This window comes from Salpingoeca rosetta (assembly GCF_000188695.1).
Source record: "Salpingoeca rosetta unplaced genomic scaffold supercont1.18, whole genome shotgun sequence".
In the NCBI taxonomy this organism is placed as follows: domain Eukaryota; class Choanoflagellata; order Craspedida; family Salpingoecidae; genus Salpingoeca; species Salpingoeca rosetta.
Genome location: NW_004754916.1, coordinates 941,387 through 967,281, shown reverse-complemented (window position 1 = coordinate 967,281; position 25,895 = coordinate 941,387). Strand labels below are relative to the sequence as shown.

The window sequence follows — 25,895 nt, the reverse complement described above, 5'->3', positions numbered from 1 at the left end:
GGGTTTGCTGATGAAATGCAAGCGCTCAAAGATTCGAGGACGCAAGACGATCAGCCATCGCGGTCACAGCCAAGCACACTCACGTTCGTTCTTCTGTTGCTGTGGGAGCGAGAGGCAGGGGAGAGCATTTCCAACACACACGCAGAGCACGCTGGACACCACACAAAGGGCGTAACACATACATAAGCACGCAAGGAGAGTGCAACTAGCGTCGGTGATGCCGGGTGTGCTGTCGAGGCTGGCGGCGACGCCAATTGCTCGTCGCGTCATCAGGCACATGACAACCTTCGTGCGGCCAGGTGAGCTGGCCCTGGGCAAGGAGCGAAGGAAGAGGATGGGAAGGATCGTTGGAGAGCTGGGGAGCTAGCTTGAGGAAAGGTTTTACCGCGAGTTGGCTGAGGAACATGGCAGAGCAGCAGGATCCCAGCCACAATCGTACACACACACACACACGCACACAACCGTATGCTCTCTCACACAATCACCCACACACACACACCTACAGGCACGAGTGCTGCGCTTAAGCTGCGAGGAGGAGGAGCAGCGCAATGTCCAAAGCCACCGCCGTCTTCAGGGTCAACGCCAGGCAGCGTTCAGCGCCCGTGTTATGGTCGAGATGCCAGCCCAGAGAAATGCGCAAACTGCCACGTCTTCCCATGCAACAAGATCATGATGCAGCGTGAGTCTCAAACCAAGGGATGCAGGAGAAGGGAGAGGAGGTGAAAGGATACCGAGTGATGAATGGCTTTGCTTCCTTGCTGTGACAGTGTGGATCATGGTGTTGATGTTCGTGACCTCACGATACGCAACGGTAACTCTCATGTGTGCGTGTGTGTGTATGAGCAGGCTTTCAAGGGCGGGACTACTCGTTCCGGGCGAATAGGGGGCGGCCGTGGCTGTGGTTCTTCGCCACTGCAGGCATCTACGTTGTCCTCAACACAGAGCAAGTGCCAATCACAGGTAACCTGACCGCGTCAATTCAAACACGCCGTGACTGTGTTGCCGTGACCGCGTTGGTGATGAGAGGGGGGGGGGGGGGGAGGGGATGCTCTGATTCATGAATCCACAATCTTCATCGCCCGCACTCACACAGATACGTGCCTTCTGACACCGCGCCAACACTCCGCCATATCTATGGTTGTGACCAGACCGGTATCGCGTGCGTCTGGTCCCGGAGTTTCTTGAGCGACGGATGGATGAGGACTACGACCAAACCATAGTCAACGCCCTCACCACACGCGCCCTCCCCGTCGAGTCAATGGTGCGCTGTGTGTGTGTGTGTGTGTGTGTGTGTGTATGTGTGTGTGTGTGCGAGTGTGTGTGTGTGTGTGTGTCAATCTGTGCGTGTATGTGTGTGTATGTCCACTTGAATTGCTTGGAGGCTGAAGGGTACGAACGCTCACGTCGTCCCTACCGACTGCGACGACCGCACACACACACACATTACACACACACACACACACACACACACACACACACACACACACACACACACACATACGTACACACATACGTACACACATACACATACACACACATACACACACGTCCACAGGAGCATCAGCGCATTCAGAGCATTGGCGATCAGCTCTGCAAAGCAAACGGCCTCCCGCCCATGGAATACTTTGTCATTGACGACGACGAAGAAAACGCTTTCGTATCAGCAGGTGCGTGCATGCGTGTGGACGTGTGGACGTTGAAAAATGAATGCCTTCTTGCTCACTTTGCTTGCAGCGACCTTACCACAGGTATTCTGTTGCAATTGCCCAACCTCACAGTCCAACATCAAATGCACACATGCACACACACATACACATCAACCCTCAGGTGGGAAAGTGATCTTCTACACGGGCCTGCTGCGCGTGCTTGATTCCGTGGACGAGGTTGCCGTTGTTCTCTCGCACGAGCTCGGCCACTACGTGGCGCGGCACAGCAGCGAGCGAACAGGCATTGACTGGCTCAAGGCGTGCTTGCAGGCAATCTTTGACCTCGACGGATCCGACACAGCAAAGTGTGTGTGTGTGTGTGTGTGTGTGTGTGTGTGCGTGCGCGCGTACTGCGTACTCGAATACGCATGTGCTGGTGTTCGTGCTAGTTGCCTCACCTCACTCCCACCATAATTCCACTCCCCCTGCCCCTCATCCCACGAGCAGCAAAGTGTCGACGATGGCGCTGACGCTTCCAAAGTCCCGCAGCGTGGAGCGAGAGGCAGACCACATTGGCCTCATTCTCCTCGCACGCGCCTGCTTCAACCTCAACGCAGCACCAAAGGTAGTTGTGTGTGTGTGTGCGTGTGCAGTGATGATATTGCAGCGTCGCGTCGCAGCTGCACACTCACTATCTGTGTTTCTGTGCCCTCAGGAACACGCTGGCATGCATTGCTCATCATCTGACACGCAACCCGCAAGCACACGTGCACACTCACAACACAAACAATACTCACACACCCTCCCCCTCACTGGCTCCGCCACCACACCGCAGGCGTGGGAGAAGTTGCATGCAAGCAAACTGCGACACCTCGAAGAGAGGCAGCGCGAGTTTGAGGAGACGCAAGAGCACCGGACCGAAATGCAGGCGGCACAGCGGCTCATGGACACATCCACACGCAGCAGCAGCAGCAGGAGATATGCGCGGGGCAGTGGCGCAAGGCATGGTGGTGGTGATGGTGATGATGGTGATGCTCAGGAGGTACAGCAGCGGTGGAACACAGGTAGCGAGCACAGTGCAAGGCACTCAGAGCAAGCACGCGAGTCAGACAACGCGCAGCAACAGCAACAGCAGCAGCGGGGCCACTACTACGATCAGCACGGCAGAGTCAGCGGCAGCAGCAGCAGAAGTAGCGGTGGCGCCCAGAGCAGTGATGGACTGGTGGGAAATGTGCGGGCAGTGGTGTCATCTGTCCTCACATCGTCGGCAAACGCATTTCTCGAAGACTCCATCGAGCCAGAGACATTCGCAGAGAGGTGCGCATGACAACATGTTCATGTTCATGTTTGTGAGTGTATGATGTTGTGTGTGTGTGTGTGTGTGCGTGTTGTGTGTGTGTGTGTGTGTGTGTGTGTGTGTGTGTGTGTGTGTGTGTGTGTGCTTTCCTTGTGACTCTTCTTTCGCTGCGACCTCAACACCGCACTATTACCACCATCGCTATCACCACCACCGTCATCTGCAGGCTGTGGGCAACGCACCCGACACACACGGAGCGCCTGGACCACTTTCGCCTCGACGGGCCCTGGATGGAGGTGAGCGTGAGAGCACGAGAGCAGAGGAGAGGTTGACGATGGTTGATCGTGGGTGGTGTCGTGTCTTGCGCGGTGCATTCGTGTTTTCATGTGCGTTCTCGTATGCTTGCGACACAGTCTTGACATTACTTCCAATTCTAACAACACACACACAAATCACACACACACAAATCACACACACACACACACACACACACACACACACACACACATCACATCACACAGGCTGCGCGTGGCGAGCAGGAGCGGTACTGCAACTGCTGCGAGGCGCTACGGCCCGTGCCGGCGTTCCACGAGACACGCCCGCTCCGGTGGTGGCTCAGGGCAACCAAGGACAGGGTGGCCAGAGAACACATGCTGCTGATGCAGCAGGAGGGCGGCGATGGCTTTGATGGTGATGGTGATGGTGATGGTGATGGAAGGAGGCGGTGACATGACTGAGCCGGTGGTGTGAGTTGTTGGGTGTCAGCTGTGCATGTGCTCTTGGGACGTGTGTTACAACATCGCTGTTAACGTTATTACATTACATATGCCTTATCTGCATGTCTGTTGAAGAGGAGGATGGAAGAACGCGTGGAGGAGGGGAGGGAGGACAGTGAGCAAAACGTTTCGTCATCCGCGCGTCATCTCGAAATCCAAACAACAAACACCAAAGCAAGCAAGCAACAAGCCAGCCAGTGAACCAACAACAGCGATGAAGCAGTGGCGAGCGTGTGTTGTGGGAGGGTGTGGCTACCTTGGCCAGCGGTTGGTGGCACGGCTGGTGGCGCAGGGCCATGGCGTGGTCGTTGCGGACATTGCTGCGCCACCCGCGGATGCCGACCCGGCCGTCACGTACGTCAAGACGGACATCCGCAAGTATGACGACGTCGCAGCCGCGTTTCAAGGTCGCGCATGTGTGTGTGTGTGTGTGTGTGTGTGTGTGTGTGTGTGTGTGTGTGTGTGCGTGCGTGCGTGCGTGCGTGCGCGCGCGCGTGTGTGTGTGTGTGTGTGTGCCTGTGAACGCGCCACGCTGAAGGAATGCTGCTCCATGCGTTCCTTGCCTCTCCCTTGTCTATCCTCTTTCCACCATGCCGTGACAGGCTGCGATGTGGTGTTTCACACGGCATCCATCGTGGACATGTCTCCTGCACCCACGGATATGGTGGCGGAGATCAACGTTGACGGCACCACCAACATCATCAAGGCTGCACAGGCGTCACCCACCGTCCTTGCTCTCGTTTACACCTCGTACGTGTACACGTGTGTGTGTGTGTGTGTATGTGTGTGTGTGTGTGTGTGTGTGTGTGTGTGTGTGTGTCTGTGTGTGTGTGTGTGTGCGACTGTGTGTGCGACTGTGTGTGTGACTGTGTTTGCTCTTGCATGCGGTTATTCTGCTGCCATGTTCGTGCAACCCATTTCACCAACGCCCCCTTCCCCACCATCTCCTCTTCAAAGCTCATGACCGCGTCCACACACGACGACACGCCACCACATTCCAGATCCATGGACGTCTGTGTGACGGGAGAGCCCATTCGCAACGGCAACGAAGACCTGCCATACCCAACAACGTACGTGGGGTGCCTCTAAACTACTGCTCGCAACCTCACCCCCGTCTATTGCTGTGCTTGTCCGTGTGGTTCACTGTAATGCTCACGCCCACTAACTGAACACGCACTCGCGCCTGTCTTGTGTAGCTTCCTCAACGCGTACATTGAGACCAAAGGAGAAGCAGAGCGCCGCGTGCTGCGCGCTGACGGCCAGGTGCGCGCCTGTGTCTGTATGTCTCTTGCATGAAGTCGCACTTGTCATTTGATGGCTGCAATGTCACCACGCTCACGTACACACACACACACACACACACACACACACACACACACACACACATGGCATGCAAAGGCCCTTCGCACGTGTGCGCTGCGGTCTGCGCACATCTACGGGCCAGGTGATATGATGATCACAGAGATCACGCACCGCGTGGCACGCGGGCAGGTGCCTGCACGCTTTGGCAGCGGCATCAACGACTACATCTTCGTGGAGAACTGCGTCACCGCCCATATCGACTGCATGACCGCCCTCTGCGGCGGCGCCATCAGCAACCAAGGTACGTGTGTGTGTGTATGTGTATGTGTGTGTATGTGTGCGCGCGCGTGCGTGTGTGCGTGTGTGTGTGTGTGTGTGTGTGTGTGTGTGTGTGTGTGTGTGTGTGTATGTATGTATGCACCCGCGGTTCATATTTCGTTCATCGCAATGTTTGAACAGTTCGCGGGCGCCCGTTCTTCATCAACGACTTCCAGGCACCCATGTGGGAGCACATGCAGGTGCGTACAACAGCAGCCGCTCTGGCATTTGTCTTCCTCCCTTGGCAACCACCCATGAGATTACACAAAACACAACACACAACAACAGCAACACACGCACACGCACTTTCGCTCATGCAAACACACACACACACGCACGCACACACACACGCACGCACGCACGCACACACACACACACACACACACACACACACACACACACACACACACACACACACACACACACAGCCGATGCTGGAGACCGTGGGGCTGAAGCCACCGTCGCTTTCTGTTCCGTTTGCGCTTGTGTACTTCCTCGCGACAATCAACGAAGTGCGAAGAGAAATGTGTTGCGGTGATGAGTGAATGACCTGCTGATGTTGCATGGCGTGGTGGTTTGGACTTACAACTGCTGTTGGCGCTGTTGGTGCTGGTGTTGATAGTGACGTGACATGACGTGACACGTCATGCCATGCGTTTGCTTCACCTTTAACGACCTTTCCTCCACTGCTCACCTTTCGTGTTTGTCTCCCATCTGCATCGCGTACACCTGTTGCGAACACGATTGCCTCATTGCCATCATCACACCACGCGCAACCAATTCTTTAGTTCCTCTGCCGCGTCTTCTACGCCATCACGCACATCTCTGTCCATCCAAATCTCACACGTTACATCATGGCCGCCGTCGCAATCGACCTCTACTTCGACGCTTCCAGGGGTGCGCACATGTCATCGTATGTTTATGTGTGTGTGCGTGTGTGTATGTGCGCGCGCGCGTGTGTGTGTCCGTGGTTTGGTTTCTGCGTCTGCATCTCAATCTCCATGCATATTTACTCGGTGTGGTCGTCGTGGTGCACATTGTGTTCAATGTAGAGCCATTTTCGTGCGTCTAACCAATCATGCACACCCACCTGTACGCATCATGCTCTCAGCTCGGCAAGTGTTCTGGCACACAGCGCCCATCCCACGTAGCACGGCCATGAAACTCACGTGCGAGTGGGCACGCACGCTGACAGACGCACCATACAACACCGAGGTGGGATGTGAACACTGTGCGTGTGCGTGTGCGTGTGTGTGTGTGTGTGCATTGCGTGTCTGTGTGGGACTGCAAACGACAGCAGCCTTTCATCTTCATTTGACCCACACAACAAGGCTTCATCGTGTGCACTAACAACCACTACGCAACATACACTTGTCCGCACATGTCCGCACATGGCAGTATGCTCGCCGCCCACAGCTGCAGCGAATGCACGCCTTTCATTTCTTCTACGGCGCCCTGCTCTCCCTCGTGGGCACGCTCGCCTTTCTTGACCCGCAGCGCTTCTCACACGTGTGTGCCGTGCTCGCTACTGGCGGTCAGGTGGCGGTGGGGACTGAGCGCATCTGCATTGCCATTTCTTGGCACATGCGTACTCATGGCCCGAGTGCCCCGTGCACGCTCGTGCTCCAACTTCCCTCACAAACAAACAAACAAACAAACAAACAAACAAACAAACAAACACCACACGTATGGTAGTACTTTGGGGTGCCGTGCTCAGCGCTACCCAGCAGCGGCGCATTCATTGCACAGACAGCCGGCCTCATCATCGCCGTTCTCGGTGCGTGAACCATGATGGTGTCGTGGAATGCATGCGGCACGATCGATCGAGCGTGCGTGCTACGTGGCGCCTGCTGCAGTGATTGTGCACGTTGCGTGTGTTTGCTTGTTGTGTGTTGTGATTGTGTGGATATGTGTGTGTGCTGGAATCAGCTTCTTCTGAGGCTTGTGTCTCCCCTCGGCATTGCATTACGGCTCTTCTCTTCACATACACCGCTCCTCTTTATCGGCTCCTTCGTAGCTGTACTGTGTCTCACACGCTTTCCCTGCTGTCACTGACTGGCACGTTGGCTTCTTCGCAGGAAGCTACAGCCTGTGCGCTGCTGTGCTGAAGTGGCCGATGGTTTACTTCCAGGTCACATGGGCGCCCAAGCTCGTGACAGCGTTCTTCTTTGCCGTGCTGGTACGCACACAGACACACACACGCGCAGACACACACGCGCACATGCATATACACACGCGCACACGCACATACACACACGCACAGAGCTTCATGACTGCGAAGCGGAGCCGAGCGAAGCTTGAAGCACGGCTGTGGTGAAGGAAGGCGGGACGCGAGGAAGCTTTGTCTTCCTTTGATACAGCAACTGCGCTCATACGTACACCTCTACCCCCTCCTGTATCCTCGTCCTATGCTGTGTACCCCTAAATCCCCTTCCCCTTCTACCCTGTGTGCCGCTCGACAGGTGCTGCTTGGACGGCTGCCGGCGCCGTTTTGGCTGTTTGTGTTTGTGGAGACGTGGATTGGGCTGATTACGCTCGTGCTCTCGCGGCCCCACGTCCGTCTTTCCTACTTCTTCAACGGCCTCACCCTCACACAGGGGTTCCATGCGTACGTTGCGGGGTCGCAGCTTAGAAGTGGACAGCACTGCGGGGAGTGTGTAATGTCACAATGCGCTTGATTCGTGCCTGCGCCCATGTGTGCATGAATAGCAAGGAGCACAACGTTGCATGAATGAAACCCGGTCTCGGACGCTTTTTCGTGAACTCACTTGCAGCATCACTTGCACCTGTGCACACACACACACAGCCTAGCGTCTGGCATCTTTGCGATGATCATGACTGTGTGCCCGCTGTTGGCCCTCCCAAACGTCATCGCCATGGACGCAAGCGCAGACAAGGATGAGTGAGTCATTCACTCACATGCTTGCTTCCCACGCGCGACTCGCGCATGCATGTGTAGTTGCGTTCGTGCCGCCGCTCTCACACCGCCTTTTCTCCTCACGCCTGCTGCCACCACCGGTGTTTCCGCCTCTTTGTCGGTTTGCAGCTTCAACGCTGCGGTTGCATGGGGCCACGTGATGGGGGCGGCCGAGTTCATGATGACCTGGACATACAGCGCATCCGCGTTTGGTGCGTGCAGCGAACAGCGGAGATGACTGAGCTGTGGTGGCGAGCGGAGTGGGGGGGGGGGTGGAGTTGATGCGTTGACTTCATGCTGCCAACACATCACGTGGTTTTGCCAACCACTTGCCATGTTGTGAGGTTGATTTTGTTTTGTTCTTGCCTCACCTTGTTATGTAAGCCCTCACCTCCCCGTCTCCCTCTATCTGCAGTTGATGGCATGCAGCGGTTTGCGTGGCTGTCTGTGGCCTCCCGCCTGAGCGCAGTCGTCGTGCTCTGGGTTGCATTCGCCCTTGGACACACCTCTCTTCAGCAGGTGGGGCTGTGTCGTGGGCTGGAGGCGATCGAGGGGCTCGCCATGAGCAGCGTTGTATTATGTTCACTTTCCTCACTCATATTGTCTGGCATGCCCACACTCGCACTTTTTGTATTTTGCCACAGGCTGTTGGCGCATCACCTGATGGGATCCTCGCCATCCTCTCACTGCTCGTGTTGCGCAACCAACAGCCACCAACATACTCCCCTCGCAAGTGACTTGCGTGTTTGCGTGAATGAATGAATGGGTGGATCAAGGAAGCATCGGTCTGGATGAGCCAAAGAGGCATGTCTTGTGGCAGTGGCCCCGTGGCGCACAAGCAAGATGCGCGTCTTCAGTGGCATTGTGGTGGAGGGAGTTGGATCGGGGTTTTGGGATTAGGGATCGGCAGCAGGACACGCCGTGCGAGCGAGCAAGCAAGCGCGTGGGTGACAGAGGACAGAAGGAAGATGAAGGAAGATGAAGGAAGATGAAGAAAGAGGAGGAGGAGGAGTGGAATAACTGTGAGGTGATGAGGTGAATGCAGGGTTTGTTGTTGTTTTTGTTGTTGTTTTGTTTGCTTGCTGGTTGTGTTGTGTTGTGTGGTATGCTTGCCTCCCTGCTATTGCTTCCTTCTTCTCTCCTTTTCTCTCTGCTGTTCTTCTCTCCTTCCCCTGCTTCTTGTTTGCCACCGCCGCCATCGCCGCCAAGCAGCGTGACGACGACGACTTGCCTCACTGATTGAGCAACCAGCCACTCGTCACACACAAACACACAAACACACAAACACACACACACGTTGGTCTGTGCGATTTTCGATGGTCATCTTCTGTTATTTTTCCGCTATCACAACGCCACCCAACATCGCCAATATTCGCCACTGTTCGCTTTCTCGTGTGTTTCGTCAGCCAAGAAGGAATGTTTGCCTGGTGGCGAAAGAGCGAATGCCTGAATGCAAAGCAAGTCCTTCTTGCAAGCAAGACAAGCAAAGCGAACAACATGAGTGCTGCTTGCTTCTTGCTTGCTTGTGGTGGTGGTCGTGTGGTTGCCACCACACATTCACACACGCGAACACACATCAAATGCCCACAAAGCAGAGAGAACCATCCCATCCCACTCACCCACCCACTCACTCAATCCCTCTTGCTTGCATGTGTGTGTGTGTGTGGTTGACAGCAATTGTTGCTTCAACTTGAAACCAGCACCAATACGTGCTCGTTTTCCTGACATTCATCCGTCACCAACCAGCCAACCGTCTCGCTGGCTGACTGTTCTTTCTGTCTCGCTTGCTGGTTGCTTGTACCTCTCCCTGCACACATCTGCACACTGCTGCCCCTTCTTCTTCATTTCTTCATTTCATCCAACCACTCCAACCTTCAATGCAACAAAGCACCACACAGCTATCTCCGACAACGGTTTTTCCCCTTTCTTTCAACACGTACACACACAGTCATCAGTTACCCAGCGCGCCAAACCATCCATTCATCATCACACCACATCCCATCGATCAACGTCCACCCACCAATTCATCCACCCATCCATCCATTCATTCATCGACATCAGCATTGGCATTGACGTCCACACCAGCCAGCCCGTTTGCTTGCCACATTCACAGACGCGCACGTGTGACGGACAGACACATCAAGAGCTGCAAGCCAGCTGAAGCAACCACAACAGACAGCACCAACAGAACACAAAACAAACATGCGAAGCGTATGGTTGTTCACCACGACCACCGCCGTTGTCGCCAGTGTGTTGATTGCATTGCTGATAGCTCCTTCCGTCGCTGCTCGTAAGTCAAACGCACAGCATTCGGTGTGCATGTTCAGAACATGTGTTTGAGTGCATTGTCGTGCGTCGTCGTGCGTCGTCGTCGTGTGATTGGCTCTGCTTCTGCCATGGTGTGCTGAAATATGATGCCGTGGTGAAACGTGAGGTAGTGAGGCGACACTGTGTCGCATATCAAGCAAGTCACTCACACAGACACACATTCACACACATTCACGCACGCACGCACACACGCACACCACGACTTGACAGGCAACTACACGTGCTTCCGGACGTGTCCGCAGGGCAATTTGAGCGCGTGCGACACGGCGCTGGACAGCCAGCACGAGAACTGGTACATTGACGCCGCGCCAACAACCGCCTCCGTGCGCATTGCGGGCGACTGGCAGCACGTGGAGGATGATGGTGCGTCGCTGCAGGTGACCTCGTCCTCTGCGTATCTGGGCGGCTATTTCCTCGACGACAGGGACCAGGACAAGGGCGAGAAGAGCGTCACCTTTACCATGCGCGTGCCGCTGCCGGGCACCTACAAGGTCTTCCTGCTGCACCCGGCGAGCGACGTTGCTGCCAGCGCCGTGCCCGTCGGCATCACCAGCTTCCAGGCCAACGACGTCGCCGTCGGCGTGGACCGCAAGGTTGACCAGCGCACACAGTCGCACCCAGACCTGGGCGGCACGTACCTGGGCACCTTCACCAACGTCTCCACCCACATCGTCGTCGCCGTCACCACCACCAACACCCACGTTGAGACAGACAACTTCCTCGGCAACCACGTGCTTGTGGACGGCCTTCTGCTGCAGCCCACCGAGGTCGACGTGTGCGGTCTCCTCACCACCACCACTACCACAGCAGCATCGCAGAGCACGGGTGGTGGTGCGTCCACGGCAGGAAGAACTTCAACAGCGGAGGCGACGGCGGCGCCCGCAACAACCACGCGGCCTGGCCTGACGGCCGGCGGCAGCGCGACGTTCATTGAGTCTGACGCGTTCATCATCATCGCCTGCGCTGCCGGGTTCCTCATGGTGTGCGGGCTGATTGTGCTGGTGGTGATGTGGCGGGTCTCGCGCAACCGCAATGCCGTCGACGACAACAAGGACAAGGACGGCGACAAGAAGGCGCAGGGGGAGGGCGCGGTGGTGGAGGTGGACGGAGAGCAGACGGGCGTCGTGCGCGCCGTCTCTGTTGCCATCATCGATGATGAGTTCCTGGACCAGGGCGCCATCTGGGAATGGGATCGCGTCGACTGCAAGGACTCAAAGGCGTGATGTCGCCGCAGGGGCTTGAGTTAGGGAGACGAAAGACGGGAGTGTTCACCGGGTGGATGGTGGTGGTGGTGGTGGTGGTGGTGGTCATGGGTGCTGGGTGGTTGTTGATGGTAGTGCGTGACAGTGGGTGATACTTGCTGTTCTGCTTTGATTTGATTTTTAATTGACTCTGTCTGTACATCACATTACATTACATGACATGCATGCACGAATTGTTCTTCTGCTCCTGCTTCTGTAGATGTCTTTCATTCATCAGAGAACGCGTGTTGCTGTTTTATTTCGGGTGTTCAAGTGTGATGCCTGTCTTCTTTCTCCGATAGATCTTGTTCCCGCAGCACCATGGCGTTGCGTGTGTATGCGCTGGATGGGATGGCACTGAATGAACGAAACACACACAAGCAAGCGAAAGCAAGCCAAGCACACAAGCCAAGCAGGGGAAGCAAGCGAAGGAAAAAACAAACAAACTACCAAGCAAGCGGTGCGAAGCAAGCATGAAAATGAAAAAATGCACTGTCGCCTCAAATCTCAAATCACGCTCCTTTCAGCCTTGCAAGCACAAGAAGCACGAAGAAGATAGCGATGGCGGTGTTTCGTGCGGCCCATTCTTGGTTGTTGCTGCTGGTGGTGGTGGTGGTGGCAGTGGTGGCATGGATGGGACCACACTGCGGATGCTTGGCAGAGGTGGTGCTGGTGGAGGATGGCAGTGGCACGCTCCACATCAACACGAGCGATCCAGCGAGCCAGCCCGTGCTGGTGAACGGGGTGAACGTGGACGCGTTGTTTGAGACCGTCAAAGCCCAGCAGAGCATGCTGGAGCAGTATCAAGCAGCCGTGCAGGCGCAGCAGAGCATCAACAGTGTTCAGCAGAGCACAATTGATGCGCAGCATGACATCAACTCCGCACTGCAGAGTAAGGTCGGCTACCTTTGCCAAGCAAGGGCTCAGCAGATTGGACATTATCATCACAGTGCGTCAACATTTCAGTGGGTTGGTGGTGTGCTGGCCAACAATGGGCTGCTCTATGCTACCCCACACAATGCAGATTCCGTTCTCATCATCGACCCCAGCACCAATACCGTCGACGTCACAACCATCAGCGGCCTCGGGACAAATGGAGGCAATTGGGCTGGTGCCGTTCAGGCGCTCAACAGCCTCATCTATATGTTCCCGGCAAACAAAGCAAGCATGCTCATCATCGATCCGGTCACCAACGCCGTTGACACCACTAGCATTCAATCGCTTGGCTCTGGCAACGGCAAGTGGTTCAGCGGCGTGACAGCAGACAACGGCCTTGTTTTTGGCGTTCCATACTACGCCACCGATGTGCTTCTCATCGACCCAACGACGAACACTGCCGACGTCACCAGCATGTCTAGCCTGTCTTCCGACATTGAGAAGTGGTATGGCGGTGTGCAGGCACCCAACGGCCTCATCTACTGCATTCCCAACATAGCTTCCTCAGTGCTCATCATCAATCCAGAGTCCCTAACGATGGATCTGACCACGTTGAATGGTCTCGGTACCGGCGCCAAGTGGTATGGCGGAGTGCTTGCAGGCAACGGCCTCATCTACGCCATTCCCGCGTACACTGCGACGGCGCTCATCATCGATCCAGCAACCAACACCACAGACATGCTCATTGTCGCTGAAGCGACAAGCTCACGCAAGTGGATCGGGGGCGTGCTTGCTCCGAGTGGCAATGTGATTGGCGTCCCATACAGCTCACCATCCGTCCTCGTCATTGATCCAACCACCAACACCAGTGACACAACCTCTGTCAGAGATCTTGCTGGTTCTAGCAAGTGGTATGGTGGCGTGCTGGCCAACAATGGCCTCATCTATGGCGCTCCAAGCCAGGCAAATACGGTGCTCGTCATCGATCCTGGCTGCTGACTGAGGAGATGGCGCCAGAGCATCACCTGCTTCCATCTTCTTGTGGTGACGTTTGATATGCCACCCACACACCCTTTGTTTCTTGGTTCGTCTTGTGGGTCTTCAATCCCTCACAGCGTTCTCTTCCTCTGCGCTTCTTTCGTTCGCCTATGGCTTGCTGTCCGATGGTGTTTCTGTGAGGCCTCGAATGAATTCCTTCTCCGGCGTTCAGCCTATTCGCTTTCTTTCATCGTGACTTGTTTTCGTCAGTCGAAAGCTCGTGCCGCGCTGTGTTGCTGTTGGTTCTTGTCACCTCCTGTCTGTGAAGGTCCGCCTTTGTCATCATAAACTCGACCAGCATAACATCTACTTGCATCACCACTGACACGACAACGAGCGTTCAATCTCTGACGGACCCGTTGGTTGTTGTTGTGTAATCGTGCAGTGGATGAAATGTAAGCACCTGGACAGACGAGGACCATTCAAAAGACGTCAAAACCAGGGCGTGTTGTGGCACTCTGCACATCAACACGAGCGATCCAGCAAGCCAAGCGCGCGCGAACACCCACCCACAATCCACACACAGACACACAGACACACAGACACAGAGACACACACACACACACACATAGACACACATGCACACACACAGGCACCCACACCCACCCACACACACACACAGACACACACACCACACACACACACACACACACACACACACACACACACACACACACACACACACACACGCACACCCACACAATTCACGCGTCACGCGACGATGCGCTTGGTGACGGCTGGGGTTGCGGAGAAACCACCGCAGCAGTGCACGACAACGTAGTGGCCATCCACGCGCGAGATGAAGATGGTGTCGCGGTAGTTGACGGTGTTGAAGTGGGCGATGGAGGAGGCAAACATGCCTGTGCCGTTCCACACGGTCAGCTGGAAAGAGCCCTTCTGCGCTTGGCCAGCGGAGATCACGGCGGAGGCGTTGGAGCCGAGCGACTGGTTGCCGTACGTTTTCACGTACACGCCGTCGTCAGAGGCATATGTGCCCACGCAAATTTCGCCGTCCACGTCACCGGTGACAACGTAGCACCAGTTGTCTGCCGGGCCGTGACCGACTCGGAAGAGGGCACTCACGCCTTGGCCGACCAGCCAGCTGCCAGCGCCAACGACCAAGCCACCCGCAGCCCCCGCTGGTCCACCGACCATGGCGCCGGCTGCAACGGCGGTGAGAATGCCACCGGCGGCGCCGGCAGCGGTGACGATGCGCTTATCCTCGACGCCGAGGGCGCTGGTGAGCTCTGAGGCGGCAAACTCTGCGACGACAGAGGCAATGCCCACGGCCGGGTTGCTGAGGGCCTCGAACGCGACAAAGCCGCCGCGCGCAGCCATGAGGGACGCGGTTTCCTCGATGATGATGACAGCGCCGCGGCGGCCGCCCTGCTGCACTGCGCCGCCGATGGAGGCCTTGACAACCTCTCGTGCAACGACGTAGCGCAGCGCGGCCACGGTGGCCTCGTCGACGCCGGCCTGGATACCCTTCTGCACGAGCTTCTTCACCTTGTCATCGCCCGGGATTGGCAGCTTGCCGTCCTTGTCGAGGCCTTTGAGGAGGTTGTTGATGTTTTGGATGTGCTCATCGGACATGAGCTTTTCCAAGGCATCGTTCATCTCCTTGATGGGGAACGACTGCCACTTCTCAAAGTAGTGCAGGGCCCACACGGCGGCGCGCGCATCGTCCTCCTCAATCGCACAGATCTTCTGCGGCGTCGTCATGGTGGCTGTGCAGTGCGTGTGTGTGTTGTGTGTTGTGTGTCGACGTGTGGGTCTGTAGGTGCGAGCACTAAATGGGTGCGTGTGTTGTGATCAGGTGTGGGCGTGTCTGTCGGTCTATCGGTGGAGTGTTGAAATGCACTACTTGCCGACACGTCACTGTCACAAGACGCAGCTCCTCACAACAACAACAAGCAAGAGGAGTGCAACGTTGCGCGGTGGCGTTGATGATGATGAGGAAAGCGACACCATAAATTTCCAAGCGCGCCAAACCGCTCGCCACCACTGCACCGACTTCGATATGGACAAGCTGATGGCGAGTGCTGCTTCGTCCTCGAAGCGCAGCAAAGGATCGACCCTCGCAGAGAAGCCATGGGTGGAGAAATAGTGAGTTGTGTGTGTGTGTGCATGCATGTGTGTGTCTATGTGTACGCATGCATGTGTGTGTCTATGTGTACGCATGCATGTGTGTATGTATGTGCATGTGAGTGAGTTCTTTGTGCCGTCTCAACTCGATCAACTCATCAACTCAACTTCACACTCACAACCACGCATGGCAACCCTCCCCCCTTCCCCCCCCCCCTCTTTTCAACACACTCAGTCGCCCGAGGACAACGGCCGATGTCGCGCACCAGAGCCAAGTCATTGCCACACTTCGTGCCACCATCTCTGGCGCAGACGTACGTGGCACGACGAGAAGAGGGGAAGAGGAGGGGAGCTTGCTAAATCACTGAGCTAATTTACTGAACTGGCTCACCGGACTGGATTAACTGACTGACTAACTCCCTGACTCAGTGGACTGACTCAGCTACATGAGCTCTTAGTCGATTGGTGCTTTACCACACTGGTGTGGCTCAAGCCTGCACTGAACTGACCTGTTCCCGCCCAAGTCCTCACCCATGTTGTTTTTGTTTTGTGGTGTAGATGCCACACTTGCTCTTCTACGGGCCTCCTGGCACGGGCAAGACCTCCACCATCCTTGCGCTCTCACGCGAGCTCTTTGGGTGAGGTGCCTGTGCGTGCGCGTGTGTGCGCGTGTGATGGTTCTCGTTTTTTGAGTGTGATGTCATCCAGCGTTCCGTCCTGGTCACCATCAACTCACCCACCCATGCACACACACACACACCCATGCTCGCACACACACACACACACACACACACACACACACACACACACACACACACACACACATATACACGCATGCACGCATGCATGATGCGAATCGCCGTCTTTGCTTGGTCCCTGGCAGACCGCAGCTGATGAAGGAGCGCGTGCTTGAGCTGAACGCCTCTGACGAGCGTGGCATCAGCGTTGTCCGAGAGAAGGTAAGCTGCTGTTTGACATCACGTTTATGTCCAAGGCTCCACCATCGCCTTGTTCGTTGCTCACATGCCTTGCTTCGTGCGTATGTGTGTGTGTGTGTGTATGTCGAACCCTGTTACAGATTAAGACATTTGCATCCACATCCGTGAGCAAAGGCGTGGACGGCTACCCCTGCCCTCGTAAGGATACACACACATAAGAACACGGGGTTTGCACGTGTGCATTTCGAGTTGGTTTGTGTGTTTGCGCACTGCATGCGTACACACACACACACACACACACACACATCATCCACGCGTGCGTCATGTGAACGTTGACTACTTCTTCATACACACCACGTGTCTGCTGCTGTCCTCACGTGTGTCATCTCAACACCGCAGCGTTCAAGATTATCATCTTGGATGAGGCCGATGCCATGACCGCAGCAGCGCAGTCAGCACTCAGGTGTGCGTGCGTGTGTGTGCGTGTGTGTGCGTGTGTGTGTGGAGAGGAGGAAGAAGCCGAAAGTTTGTGCGTGTGGCGTTGCTTCACGTACTCACGCACACACACACATGCATGCACACATGTATGCACACATACACATGTACACGTGGTTTTTCTTTTACCTCTCCACCCTCCATCTCACCTCACTGCTCTGACTTGAATTGGTTCGAACAGGCGAACAATGGAGAAATACAGCAACGTGACGCGGTTTTGTCTCATTTGCAATTACATCAGCAGGTGCGAAACGGAGAGCACAGTGGCGTCAATGTGAATCAATGCATGGGATACACGTACAGACATATACACGCACAGACAGATACAGATACAGACACACACACCCACACCCACACCCACACATACACACACACACACAGACACACACTCTCTTTCACAAATCACTCCCTCCCTCACCACCATGTCCCACCTCAACCTGCCCCTGCTGCAGAATCATTGAGCCGCTTGCCTCGCGCTGCGCCAAGTTCCGCTTCAAACCCTTGTCACGCGACACGCTCGTCGGCCGTCTCCAGCACATCCGCGACAAGGAGGATGTCCAGTGCTCCGATGAGGTGGGCCATGCAGGGTAGCCGCGGGTGTGAGTGTGTGTGTGAGTGTATGTGTTGTGTGTGTTTGAGTGTGTGAGTGTGTGAGTGTGTGTGTGTGTGTGTGTGTGTGTGCGTGTGTATGTGTGTGTGTGTGGCGCATCGTGTTGTGCGTTGTCTGCTCCCACTGCTCTCACTGCGGCACTCACTCATATCCTCACCCACACACATGTTCATACGCGCATTAATTTCCATCCCACCCCCTCTTCACCCATCCCTCTTGCGATGCAGGTGCTCGCTCGCATCATTGATCTTGTCGACGGCGACATGCGACAGGCCATCACATTCTTGCAGAGCGCATCCAGGTCCGAACATGTGTGTGTTTGCGTTTGCGTTTGTATGTGTATGCGTGTTTGTATCTTTGGTGTGATGTGAATCGTTCTGGCTCTCATGAACTATGCACCACACACACACACACACACACACACACACACACACACACACACACACACACACACACACACACACACACACACACACACACAAATAACCACACACATGCACAAAATTACGCACATATTTTACATACAGGCTGTGCGGGTCTTCTGGCGTTGAGGTCCACCATGTGGAGGAAATTGCCGGTGCAATTCCAAATGCCGTCATGACAGATCTTCTTGACAAATGCAGACAAGGAAGCTTTGAAAACGTGCGTGGTTGTCTGTATTGCGTCTGTGTGAATTGTGCATGTGATTTTCCGTGTGAATCGGGTGCCTTGCGTTGTCAGCGTGCTGTCTTGTTGCGTACTCTGTGTATGTGTATGTGCGTGTGCTTTCGTGCTGGCATCACCACCCACCTTCTCATGGCATCGCTCTCACTATCACACCCACCATCCTCACCACCCGTCACGCATTCTTCGTCACCAACAGCTGCAAGAAACAGTGCAGTCGATTCTGCTTGACGGCTTCTCTGCAGACACCATCGTGGAGGAGGTGCGGACACACACACACACACACACACACACACACACACACACACACACACACATGTTGTCTTCATGCCTTGTATTACCACCGCCACGCCACATCCCCCTTCCCCGTTTGGTTCGAGTGCTCACCAACTACGTGCACCACCACCACCACCACCACCACCATCATCATCATCATCGCACTTGCGGTCTCCAGCTGCTCCAGCTCGTGGTGGAAGCTGACGATATTTCCGACACGCAAAAAGCGGACATTGCACACAAACTGGCGCAGGTGGGATGGGTAATTCTTGTGCAAGCATGTGGGCACTCATTGGACACACATACACACACACACACACACACTCTCTCTCTCTCTCTCTCACACACACACACACACACACACACACACACACACACACACACACACACACGCAACAGGTGGACAAGCGGTTGGTTGACGGCGCGGACGAAGAGCTGCAGATTATGGACCTGTGTGCAACCACCATGCAAGTCCTCTCCTAGACCACCACACCACACCACACACACACACACACACACACACACACACACACACACACACACACACACACACACACACACACGACATGTGCATGCATGTTTGCCATCGCTTCCTTGAGCCATGCTGCCCGTTCCAACCTTCCCATCAGCTATGGTCTGTTCAATTTCGTTTGTAACTGTCGCAGTACAATCTAGACGCAATTCAATCACTCGACAAGTACACACACACACACACACACACACACACACACACACACACACACACACACACACACACACCCTATTTACACCCTCTCGTCAGCAAGAAGTGGCTGTGTGAGCGTCGTCGTCGTCGTTGTTGTTGTTGGTGCTGTTGTCGTGTGAACAGTATCATCAACACCAACACCTTTACCAACCCACGCGTCACCACTACCATCCCCATCACCAGCACTACCACCATCATCACCATGGCCACGGCGCCAGTTACGGGGCGTGACGAGTGCGCCCACAACACCGCGTGCCCGCCGGCTTCTGCTGGCGTTGCTGTGCCAGTGGCGCTTCAGTCCCAGCCCCTGCTCCTTGCGCGGCTGCTGCTTGTTGTGTCCCCGCCCGTTCCACACCTTGCTGGTGAAGTATGACATGACCGTGGTGACGTCGCTGTCGCTCAGCCCCCGCTCGCTGTCAACAAAGAGGCCCTGGATGGCAAACAGCTGCTTCATTGTCTCGCACACCGGCACGTTCTTGTTCGTCTTGCTCGGCCCGTTCGGAAAGCGGTCATAGTCAAAGTTGAACAGCTCACCACCACCAGCACCACACCCACGCTTCATAGCCCCGCCACCATCGCCGCCACCACCACCACCCACCTGATGACTACCCACATCACTGCTCATACCAGCACCCACATCACTGCTCATACCACCACCGCCACCACCACCGCCACCCTGCACGAAGAGGGGGAAAATACCAATTCGGCGCTTGCGATGCAGCGAGAGCGCCGTCTCGTACTCAAGCAGCACGTTGTCTGGTTTGCTGTCGAACACGCTCACCCGCTCGATGTTTGCCACGCCGGCGTTGGAGACAATGGGCACAAACATGCACGATCGATGCACTCCGCTGAGAAACTTGAGCTGCCAGTTGTCGCCAACCTCAATCGAGAGCCGGTCCCAGAACACGACCAGCGGCTGCCCGTCCACCGTGCATGCCTGAAGCGCACGCACCACCCGCTCAGCAAGTGGCGCATCTGTTGCCTGGCGATAACTCACAAACACGTGGTACGACTTCTTCAGGCGCTCGCGCTGGATCCACCAGGCGAGCAGCACGACGGCAGCGGCGGCAAACGCAGCGCCAATGAGACCATCGCGTAGGCGGGCCGGGTCAACACCGCGCGACACAACGGCGCGGTCCTTCTCGCAGAAGCGGCCGGCAAAGGCAGACCGGCACTGGCAGTGGAAGGCGTTGTCGTCCGGTGTGTCCGGGTTGTGGTTCACGCACGTTCCTGCGTTGAGGCACGTGGAGGGCCCGCAGTTGGCCACGGCAAGGGTCACGTGCGCCACAGCTTTGCTCTCCAGCGTGAACAGATCCGTGCCGACGATGGTGAAGTCAAACCGGCCCGCCTCAAGCAGCGTGCCCTCCAGCCAGCCGTCCGCGCGCGTCGTGTTGGCGATGCCTGCAGGCAATTCTCCATGCACGGCGAAGGTGATATTGGTGGGGATGTACGGGTTTGGCTGCACGTCCAAGTCCACGAAGGGCAGCGGCTGGTTCACAGCCAAGGTGTCCAAGACAACATCGCGGGCGGGGACGGGAGCGTCGAAGTCCACAGCATCAGGTAACACCTGGCCCTGCACGGCAAACGCAGACAGCACAACAGGCAGCTCAACGGTCACGTGCGAGGTCGTCACCGCTGCTGCTGTTGTTGTTGTTGTTGTTGTTGTTGTTGCCGAGGAAGGTCCTTGGCTGCCACCATCTCCATCAACACCACCATTGCCACCATCGCTACCATCGCTACCAGTGTCACTGCCACCGCTGCTGGTGACGAGGGTGAGGTTGAAGGGAAACAGGTTGGGCCCCTGCTCGGGGGTGGATGGGAGGTTGCTCAGGTCTGCTGTGAACTCACCACCTTGCAGTCGCTTGTTCTCCAGGATGATACCGGCCTGTGCCGAGAAGATGGTGCGGAACACAACCACATCGCTCAGCGGCGTGCACGTGCTCGTGCCAAAGTAGCCCTCTGCGCAATCACATCGCAGAACGACGGCGCGGGTGTCGGGGTCGAGCCCGCGCACACACACGGACGGGTTGTGCAGCATGCTGAACATCTGTGTGCGCTCGTGCTGCAAGAGTGCGCTGAGGGGAGCAGAGACGGTGGCAAAGTTGTTGTTGTGCAGGGCGATGGTAGTGAGGTTGGTGATGCGCAGCCAGTCCCCCGTGATGTCCGTGAGCGCGTTGTGGTTGAGCAGGATGATGTTGAGGGCGGGCAAGTTGAAGAAGAGGGACGCGTCGATCGTGGTGAAGGTGTTGTTGCTCATGAACAGCCATTTGAGGTTGGGCAGGCCCTGGAAGACCGTGGGCGGCAGGGCGGACAGGCGGTTGCTGTTGACGTACAGTCCAACAAGCTGCGACAGCCCGCGAAACGTCTCCTCGTGCAGGGAGGTGAGCATGTTGAAGTTGAGGTCGATGCCCTGGAGATGGGTGAGCCCCCGGAACACGGTTGGCGGGACGGAGGTGATACGATTGCCTGCAACACGCAGGCTGGTCAGGCGGCGCACGGGCCTGAACACGTTCTCCGGCAGCGCTGGGATGGCGTTGTTGGCGAGATCCACAAACCGCAGACCCGGACCTGCAGAAGCGAACACGTTTGCAGGCAGCGCCGTGATGCGGTTGCTGTTGAGGGAGAGGTCGGTGAGCGCGGGCATGGCACCGATAAACGCGGCCGTAACGGCGTCAAGGCGGTTGCCAGCGAGGCCGATGGAGGACAGCAGCGTCAGCGTGCGCAGGACGTCCACGATGGTGGCGGTGGTGGCAAAGCGGTTCCGTGACAAGTCGAGCTCCTGCAGCGATGCAGCCAGGCTGCCGCTGAAGGTGGACGCGTTGAGGGAGTGCAGGAGGTTGCCGCGAAGGTTGAGGCCCTTCAGCACGGGCATGCCCACAAACACGTCGTCCGCCGGCAGGGTAGCGATGGCGTTCTCGCTGAGCAGGAGCTGGTCCAAGCTGGAGAGGCCCTTGAAGTAGCCTGCAGCGAGGACGCTGATGCGGTTTTGGCGCAGATCGAGCTGGGCCAGGCGCGTCTGGTGAACAAACGGGTTGCCGTTGAGGTGTGTGAGGTTGTTTGCGCTCAGGGACAAGCCTTCCAAATCTGGGAGGTGCTGCAGCCACGCGGCGGAGACAGCTCGCAGGTTGTTGTTGCTGAGGTCAAGGGACGCCAGCTTGGGCACGGCGTGCTGAAACGCGGCCGCCTCCATGTCGGACAGCTGGTTGTAGCTCAGGTCCATTGTCGTGAGCGCGGGCAGGACCACTTGTGTTGCGGTGCCAATCACGCGCGTGATCTTGTTGTTGGAAAGCACGAGCGTCTCCAGCGCGGTCAACTGCGCTTCCCCGGCAGGGAACTCAGTCCAGTCAAGCGAGGTCAGCTGGTTGTCGCTCACGTCCAGCTGGCGCAGCTTGGGGCACTGCCGCAAAACGCCTGTGGGCAGCGCAGTCAGGCCTTGGTTCGAGCAATCAAGCATCGTCGTCCTTGCACCCGCATCGCACTCACACGCCGCAGCCACCGGCGACAGCAGCAGCAGCAACGCAAACAACACCATGGTGGGGATGGCAGAACAAGCGGTCATGATGGCAGAACAAGTGGTGCTGTTGATGTTGATGGTGAGGAGGTGTTTGCGACCACCACCACCACCACAACACCTCATCATCTCGGAGTCCTTGTGCAGAGTTTTTGTGGTGTCGGGAACAGTTGCTTTGAGCGGACGCTGCTGATGTGAGACGCGAACTGAACGTGCGTGTGGAGCTTTGTGCTTGAGTGTTGGGCTTCCTTGTGTTCACCACTCCTTCCGTCCGCCCGCTCGCGCGTGCGTGTGCGATGGAGGCGCAGGAGCGACAGCGGTGGTGGCACGGGGTGCGCGTGTTGGGGTTGTTGTTGTGTGTGTACATCCTCAATCAAGCGGATCGGCAGCTGTTGCCAATCTTGATTTCAGCGGGCCTGAAATGCGGCAACGGCACCACGTCCCACCACCACAATGGCAGCGGCAGCAGCAATGGCAGCAGCAATGTACACGGCTTTGGTGGTGGGGTTGAAGCTATCGCCAGCACTGCCATTGCGGCTGCTACACCTGCGAACGACTGCTTGTCGTTTTCCGACTTGTTGGAGGGCCTCATCAAAGGACCCGCATTCACCGTGGTCTACACGGTGTTTGGCGTCTCTCTGTCGTACTTGGCCGATCACTACAACAGGACCTATGTCCTCGCCGCTGCCGTCGGTGTGTGTGTGTGTGTGTGTGGGGGGGGGGGGGGGGGGGTTGGTGGGATGTGGGGATGGAAGAAGTGTGCGGAAGGGAGGGAGGGGGATGGGGTGTAGTCGCGCGTACTTTGGTGTGCGTGCGTGTGCATACGTGGGTGTTGTTTGGGTGGTAGGTGTAAGTGACTCGTGACGATTCTCACCACTGGTCCTGTTTCTCGCCGAATAACAGGCATATGGTCGCTTGCCACGTGCCTATCATATGTTGTCAAGGCTTTTTACCAGCTCAGTGAGTTCACCATCGCATTCGTTTGTGTGTTTGGGTTTGTGTGTGTGCGTGTGTCTGTCTCATTCGCTTTAGCTGTCATTCTCCTCATGCGCTTTCTCTCACGCACACACACACACACACATGCGCACATTGACAGTGATTCTGCGTGTGGTGCTTGGGATTGGCGAGGCCGTGTGCAACCCCGTCGCCTACAGCCTCATTGCCGACTGTTTCCCCCTCAAATCGTGCGCGCACCTCTGCAACGACTGCGTGCACCACTGTGCTGACTGCGTGCACTGCTCAGCCCAATTCATTCACCATATCACGGCACACATGTTGCTCATGAAGCGGTGGAAATGGTTGCGGTGCAGGCGAGCGACGGCGCTGTCTGTGTATCATCTCGGCGTGTACATTGGCAACGCTCTGGGATACGTCGCAGGTGCGCATCTCTGTGGTGCTGGGGGATCATTTGTGCGCATGCGAGTGAGTGCGTGCGTGTGGATGAGATTCTGACACAGGGATCACTGCCACTCATTTGACATCATGTTACGCCCTGTGTGTGTGTGTGTGTGTGTGTGTGTGTGTGTGTGTGTGTGTGTGTGTGTGTGTGTGTGTGCGCGTGTTTGCACTGTCATGCAAAACCGCAGCCTCTGCGTATTCGGTGGTCGGCTGGCGCCTGACCTTTGTCATCTTCGGGGCACCGGGATTTCTTTGTGCGTCAGTGTCAATGGCGCTGATCTATTGGGGTGTGTACGCGTGCCCTGCTTGCCATGCACCTGTAGCTGCTGCTCACATCCTCCACTCTTTGTGTGTGTGTGTGTGTGTGTGTGTGTGTGTGTGTGCGTGTGTGTGTCTATCTGTGCCCAGTTGCGCTGTTGTTTGCGACCGTTGTGCGTGAGCCTGAGAGGGGCGCGACGGAAATTGGATCCGCTGCCCATGAGGACGGGCCGCCAAAGGCATACAACCTCATCTCCCTCTTCAGGTCCACATGCTGTTCGCGTGTGGGTATCTGAACACTTGACTGTCTCTTTGTCCTCACAGCACGTGCATGTGCAACATCACCACGTTTGACATGTGCGTGCGCGTGTGTGCGTGTGAGTATCTAAACACTTGATTGTCTCTTGTGTCTGCCTGCACTTGTGTGTGTGTGTGCCCTGGTAATTTGCGACAGGCACGCCAAGGGCACGCCTGCGTTTTACACGATTGTCGCTGCATCCTCCATTCGTCAGATCGCTGGCCTGTCCCTCGGCGCCTACCTCCCGTCCTTCTTCAAGGACACGTTCAACCTCGAGTGCGTATGATGATGACGTGCAACTGTGTGTGCGTGTTTGATGATGACGGTGATGATGATGATGTGTGTGTGTGCGTGCGTGTGCGTGCGTGTGCGTGCGTGTGTGTGTGCGTGTGTGTGTGTGCGTGTGTGTGTGTGTGTGCCTTTGCCTGGCGCTTGTGGTTTGTTCGTTCTCGCTCATCTTGCTCCTTCTTACTCACTGTTCTTTCGCACACACTTTCGCGGCAGTGATTCTGAGTACAACCACACGATGCTGGTTGTCGGGATGATTGTGCTCACGTGCGGCAGCGCTGGCGCCATGCTCGGTCTGCACTCGAGACGGTGTTATTTGTTGAGGGGCTGGAGATGCACTGAGGCGGTGAGGGGTGACCTGAGGCATTCATCATGTGCTCTGCAACTGCAGCTGCAGTACGCCACTTTTTTGATTCTCACTCCCTCACACACACACACACACACACACACACACACTCCTCACACACACACACACACACACACACACACACACACACACACACACACACACACACACACACTTCACAGACACGCACGCTCACACGTGGCCTGATATTATATTTTTTTTACTGAGGAAAATTGTGCAAGAGGAGGAGCTGCCTCGTCCAAAAA

General features: G+C 56.3%; 8 protein-coding genes across 8 annotated transcripts; 6 read left to right on the top strand and 2 right to left on the bottom strand.

Moving 5' to 3' along the window:
- Window position 1: 1 nt before the first annotated feature.
- On the top strand, window positions 2-3,774 carry PTSG_06619 (uncharacterized protein). Its single transcript, XM_004991949.1, has 10 exons — window positions 2-299; window positions 506-679; window positions 847-960; window positions 1,149-1,261; window positions 1,556-1,667; window positions 1,828-2,011; window positions 2,154-2,271; window positions 2,482-2,963; window positions 3,170-3,239; window positions 3,465-3,774. The coding sequence occupies exons 1-10, from the start codon at window positions 218-220 to the stop codon at window positions 3,669-3,671; spliced, it is 1,656 nt and encodes a 551-aa protein (XP_004992006.1). The 5' UTR covers window positions 2-217; the 3' UTR covers window positions 3,672-3,774.
- A 67-nt stretch (window positions 3,775-3,841) lies between these two features.
- Window positions 3,842-8,996, top strand: PTSG_06618 (uncharacterized protein). The gene is made up of 17 exons (XM_004991948.1): window positions 3,842-4,126; window positions 4,322-4,469; window positions 4,721-4,789; window positions 4,916-4,982; window positions 5,118-5,322; window positions 5,481-5,539; window positions 5,768-5,851; window positions 6,128-6,236; window positions 6,451-6,554; window positions 6,738-6,848; window positions 7,035-7,116; window positions 7,418-7,518; window positions 7,802-7,947; window positions 8,146-8,241; window positions 8,386-8,468; window positions 8,672-8,775; window positions 8,901-8,996. The coding sequence occupies exons 1-17, from the start codon at window positions 3,934-3,936 to the stop codon at window positions 8,991-8,993; spliced, it is 1,854 nt and encodes a 617-aa protein (XP_004992005.1). The 5' UTR covers window positions 3,842-3,933; the 3' UTR covers window positions 8,994-8,996.
- Window positions 8,997-9,820: 824 nt separating this feature from the next.
- On the top strand, window positions 9,821-12,202 carry PTSG_06617 (uncharacterized protein). Its single transcript, XM_004991947.1, has 2 exons — window positions 9,821-10,546; window positions 10,795-12,202. Exons 1-2 carry the CDS (start codon window positions 10,459-10,461, stop codon window positions 11,805-11,807), a joined length of 1,101 nt encoding a protein of 366 aa, XP_004992004.1. The 5' UTR covers window positions 9,821-10,458; the 3' UTR covers window positions 11,808-12,202.
- A 256-nt stretch (window positions 12,203-12,458) lies between these two features.
- Window positions 12,459-13,700, top strand: PTSG_06616 (uncharacterized protein; the record flags this gene model as incomplete). Its single annotated transcript, XM_004991946.1, has 1 exon — window positions 12,459-13,700. The coding sequence occupies one exon, from the start codon at window positions 12,459-12,461 to the stop codon at window positions 13,698-13,700; it is 1,242 nt and encodes a 413-aa protein (XP_004992003.1).
- Window positions 13,701-14,313: 613 nt separating this feature from the next.
- Window positions 14,314-15,582, bottom strand: PTSG_06615 (uncharacterized protein). Its single transcript, XM_004991945.1, has one exon. It carries the CDS (start codon window positions 15,459-15,461, stop codon window positions 14,451-14,453), a length of 1,011 nt encoding a protein of 336 aa, XP_004992002.1. The 5' UTR covers window positions 15,462-15,582; the 3' UTR covers window positions 14,314-14,450.
- A 138-nt stretch (window positions 15,583-15,720) lies between these two features.
- PTSG_06614 (replication factor C 4) lies at window positions 15,721-19,364 on the top strand. Its single transcript, XM_004991944.1, has 13 exons — window positions 15,721-15,845; window positions 16,060-16,138; window positions 16,383-16,462; window positions 16,708-16,783; window positions 16,903-16,960; window positions 17,162-17,225; window positions 17,439-17,501; window positions 17,710-17,830; window positions 18,095-18,168; window positions 18,395-18,509; window positions 18,730-18,792; window positions 18,985-19,059; window positions 19,206-19,364. The coding sequence occupies exons 1-13, from the start codon at window positions 15,760-15,762 to the stop codon at window positions 19,287-19,289; spliced, it is 1,038 nt and encodes a 345-aa protein (XP_004992001.1). The 5' UTR covers window positions 15,721-15,759; the 3' UTR covers window positions 19,290-19,364.
- Window positions 19,365-19,564: 200 nt separating this feature from the next.
- On the bottom strand, window positions 19,565-23,183 carry PTSG_06613 (uncharacterized protein). Its single transcript, XM_004991943.1, has one exon. It carries the CDS (start codon window positions 23,168-23,170, stop codon window positions 19,571-19,573), a length of 3,600 nt encoding a protein of 1,199 aa, XP_004992000.1. The 5' UTR covers window positions 23,171-23,183; the 3' UTR covers window positions 19,565-19,570.
- Window positions 23,184-23,200: 17 nt separating this feature from the next.
- PTSG_06612 (uncharacterized protein) lies at window positions 23,201-25,836 on the top strand (the record flags this gene model as incomplete). Its single annotated transcript, XM_004991942.1, has 9 exons — window positions 23,201-23,734; window positions 23,945-24,001; window positions 24,138-24,225; window positions 24,352-24,419; window positions 24,628-24,693; window positions 24,848-24,962; window positions 25,152-25,271; window positions 25,500-25,592; window positions 25,812-25,836. Exons 1-9 carry the CDS (start codon window positions 23,338-23,340, stop codon window positions 25,834-25,836), a joined length of 1,029 nt encoding a protein of 342 aa, XP_004991999.1. The 5' UTR covers window positions 23,201-23,337.
- Window positions 25,837-25,895: the final 59 nt, after the last annotated feature.